Source organism: Sander vitreus, chromosome 17 (assembly GCF_031162955.1).
Source record: "Sander vitreus isolate 19-12246 chromosome 17, sanVit1, whole genome shotgun sequence".
In the NCBI taxonomy this organism is placed as follows: domain Eukaryota; kingdom Metazoa; phylum Chordata; class Actinopteri; order Perciformes; family Percidae; genus Sander; species Sander vitreus.
The window spans coordinates 20,088,004-20,091,628 of NC_135871.1; the positions used below are offsets into that span (position 1 = coordinate 20,088,004).

General features: G+C 43.8%; 1 protein-coding gene across 1 annotated transcript; it reads left to right on the forward strand.

Annotated features, from left to right (window-relative positions):
* Nucleotides 1-268: 268 nt before the first annotated feature.
* On the forward strand, nt 269-2,981 carry nkx1.2la (NK1 transcription factor related 2-like,a). The gene is made up of 2 exons (XM_078273301.1): nt 269-485; nt 1,814-2,981. Exons 1-2 carry the CDS (start codon nt 269-271, stop codon nt 2,419-2,421), a joined length of 825 nt encoding a protein of 274 aa, XP_078129427.1. The 3' UTR covers nt 2,422-2,981.
* Nucleotides 2,982-3,625: the final 644 nt, after the last annotated feature.

Genomic DNA, 3,625 nt, shown 5'->3' on the forward strand with positions numbered 1-3,625 from the left:
ATAGTGTTTGTGTGACGTGTCTGGTGGAGAGACTGGGGAGGGGGGCAGACGCTTTAAAGACCGCGCGCAGGTCATCTCATTCACGCTGCAAGACTGACAGGCAGAAGCAGAGGAGCGAAGTCCACACACCAAGGGATCATCACCACTATTCCGGTTTGATGAGGCTTAAAGACAAGAAGTAGGCTAAACTATGAGAAGTTTTTCTCCACACGCGTAATTACGCACGTCAGTCCGTTTCCTTCTTTCACGGTGTTTCTTTTATAAAAGGATGCTGGACCCCAAGGACAGTGGGGTGACTATGATGTCCAGTCATAAGATTTCCTTTTCTATAATTGATATATTGGATCCGAACAAATTCAACAGCAAAAGGGGAAACGAACTTTCCATCGTCAAGGAAAAGTTCCCTGTGCCTCATGAAGAAGGAACAAGTTTGGACTCAGACAGCACTGCAGCCGACAACTTCAGAGTTGAGCGCACGAAAGCAGGTAGAGAAAACAAACCATTTTAAAACATATTCCTATGGATCAAACGTTATTTTGTAATATTTTCTCTTGTTTTTTATTGCACGTGTCATTTATTTCAAAACGTCCAGACTTCAACAAATACGCATCCATATACTGTCACATCTTAACATTGTTAAATAAAAGTGCTTGAATAAAATACATCTTTCTTGTGAAATCGTACAATACAAACTTTTTTTCTCCGTGACTAAACTAAACATCAGCAAGTGAGACGGTATTTTCTATCAGATTTAATGTCATCTCTGTATGACCTTCCCTTAATTTATAAGGCTGCGTTTCCTTTCAAGGAAGCCACAAAGGCTTGCTCCCAGAGCCCCAGCGTGTGATTGGCACTGGGACAGGCACGCTAGATAATTGTTTAAATCGTCCCATTGAGGATGCCTCTGCGCGCTTTGATCGATATCCCATTACTGCATCCTGCATATCTCCCTCCAGCACCTTGCAGGTACAAACTTCACACCCCATCCATGTCTGATCCTAAATATCGTTCGATTAAAACTTCCCTTTAAATAGATGACATTTATCGATCCACCAGCAAATATGAAACTCCATTAGCACGTCACGGCTGAGGTGGCGTAGCTGGATTTAGACGGGATTTCTTTCCGCAACATGACATTTGAGGCGCTGTGTGGTTTATAAATTATTTAAGGATTAGTGACCAAGTCTCCCCCTCTCCTCTGGATGTATGCTCTGTTCCGCTCGAGTGACCTCAGGATCCAAATCAAACGCTTTACAGATGTAAACTTCTGGGCCTTCTGTGTTTGGTATTTAAACTGCGGTTCAAACAGGACTAAGAGGAACATCTCTGCACAGCGAAGACACATTTCTTAGGCAGGTGTGGGCCTTCAGCTTTGAGATTTGACTTAACTTCGGTCTTATCGGGAGCTGTCCTTTCAGCACCACGGCCAATTTATCCCATATAACCAGTTTTTAGGTTTATAACTTACACAGACACACCAAACGGTCAACTATCAAATTTGAATTCTACTTTTATTTTTTTCTAGGAATTTAAATCTTCAAGAACCACCAGGGAAGCCAAGCCTTGATGTTCAATATTGAATTGAACATCTGAATGTATTCCCGCCCTTAAAACGATTTTTAACCTTCAACGTTGAACCGAAGATGAATAGGGCATGTACAGTTTCACCCGTACATAGTTTATAACTACCCCAAGGACGGGAAAAGGAATTAATATGCCTCAAATCTAGCAAGTCCTTACACTATCCAGATGCTAAATTTGCTGCAGATCCGATGTTTGCAGGATGTGAACTAACTACTTCTTTTATTTTCAGGGGAAGAGACAGGAGATGAACACTCTACAGCCTCCATGCATCCTGCGGTTGTTGCTGACCCCCTTTTGCTCTCCCCACCGGCTGAAACAGAGCCCTGTCTCACCAGGGAGCAGGCTGAGGGAGAGTCAACTGCCACCCTGCAGGACCCCTCACCGCCCAAGCGGCGGCGTCCAGACCAGGCCTGTGCCAAACCACGGCGTGCCAGAACAGCGTTCACGTACGAGCAACTGGTGGCTCTGGAAAACAAGTTCCGCGCGACCCGGTACTTGTCTGTGTGCGAGAGACTAAACCTGGCTCTGTCCTTGAGTCTGACCGAAACCCAGGTGAAAATCTGGTTCCAGAACAGGAGGACCAAATGGAAAAAGCAGAACCCTGGGGCGGACAGCACCTTGCAGCCCGGCTCAAACTCCCTGGTCAACGTCAGTCCAAACCCGCCTACCTGTGGGGCAAGCCCGGCCAGCTTCCACCAAACTTTCCCCAACTTCAGCTCTGGGAATGTGATCTTCCACACTGCCGGTGGTGTTCCGCTTTCATCCACTGGGGGGCTCTTGCATCCCTTCATGTCCAGTGGTTTCGTCCAGCCGACTTATTTTAATCCACATCTATGAGAGAAGCCAATACTGACATGTTGCAGCCCGTGATACCTTTGGGCAAAAAAAATATAACTACTCACAGCTGAGCTTTCACTGCCCAGAATCATTGTAACTGTTGCATTAATATCATATCATGTTCTACAAACTCAAGAGAGAAGGAGGCTCCTGTTTGACAGCTTTTGTCATGTCCATTATTATTTTCCTTAACTGGGTTACCTTTAGAGAAAACTTCCATATGAAACTCTAAGTAGGCTGTTGACTGTCTTTAATCTTTTGTCATGGACCTTTTCCAAAACTTGAACATCATAACAAATGACCAAATTAAATCTGTGACAGAGTCCAACAATTATTCAAACATTCATGTTCCTTTATAGCTATGTGAAAAGACTGCAACACTATGCACTGGTTGTCTATCATTGTGTTTGCTGAAACGCCTGCTAATGATGTATATTTGACAGCTCATACAGTATCATTTTCTGCATCGGTGTACTGTCTTAGCTCTCAAACTGTGGCATATTGCAACCATCCAATAACCAGCTGTGTGTCTACTCTCAGAGGCTTTCAAAGGCTTGTACAGGTCACGTCTGTTGCCATTTATACAACATTATCAGTGTAACTAAATTAAAAAAAACATAAAACATCTGTGTGTGGCTTGTGTATTACAAAGTAAAAACATTAGACATCAAATAAGAATGAATTGCAGGACATGTCACATCCATCTTCACATTAATTTGGTGAGATGTGACATCAATAATAGGTTTGTAATAGTGGTGGATCATGTCCTTGTTAAAGGGCCCATTGAAAATGACTCATATGCTGCCATCTCCTCGGCAACAAAGTGCAAGAAGAGGGATCTTAATTACTTCATGACCAGTACTCATAGACAGTATATAAACTGGACCAACAGATCCCGTTGCTCTGGACGGAGACCAGTGAAGGATATTAGAAGCACTTTTCCGGTGAGCGCTGAGCGTTACTGCGCAGCCTCCAACTGACAGAGACGACGTAAATGTGCCGTGAGCAACCTGTCTGAAAGTTGTAAGTCTTCTGGTAGCTGTGCCAAGAGAAATCTCAATCATTCCCAATCTTGCAGAGCTAACTAAAATGCTAGTAGTATTTACACTTAAACAGCTAATGTGAGACGAAACTGCTTACACGCTTCTCCTGTACTGTGCGGTAATTTCTCTACTGTGCGACAGTAAGTCGCGTGGTTATGACA

Bases quoted from the DNA above. Each gene is read 5' to 3' on its own strand.
- nkx1.2la (XM_078273301.1), top strand. From the start codon at position 269: ATGCTGGACCCCAAGGACAGTGGGGTGACTATGATGTCCAGTCATAAG. The intron at 486-1,813 runs GTAGAGAAAACA...TTTTATTTTCAG, and splicing joins AGTTGAGCGCACGAAAGCAG to GGGAAGAGACAGGAGATGAA.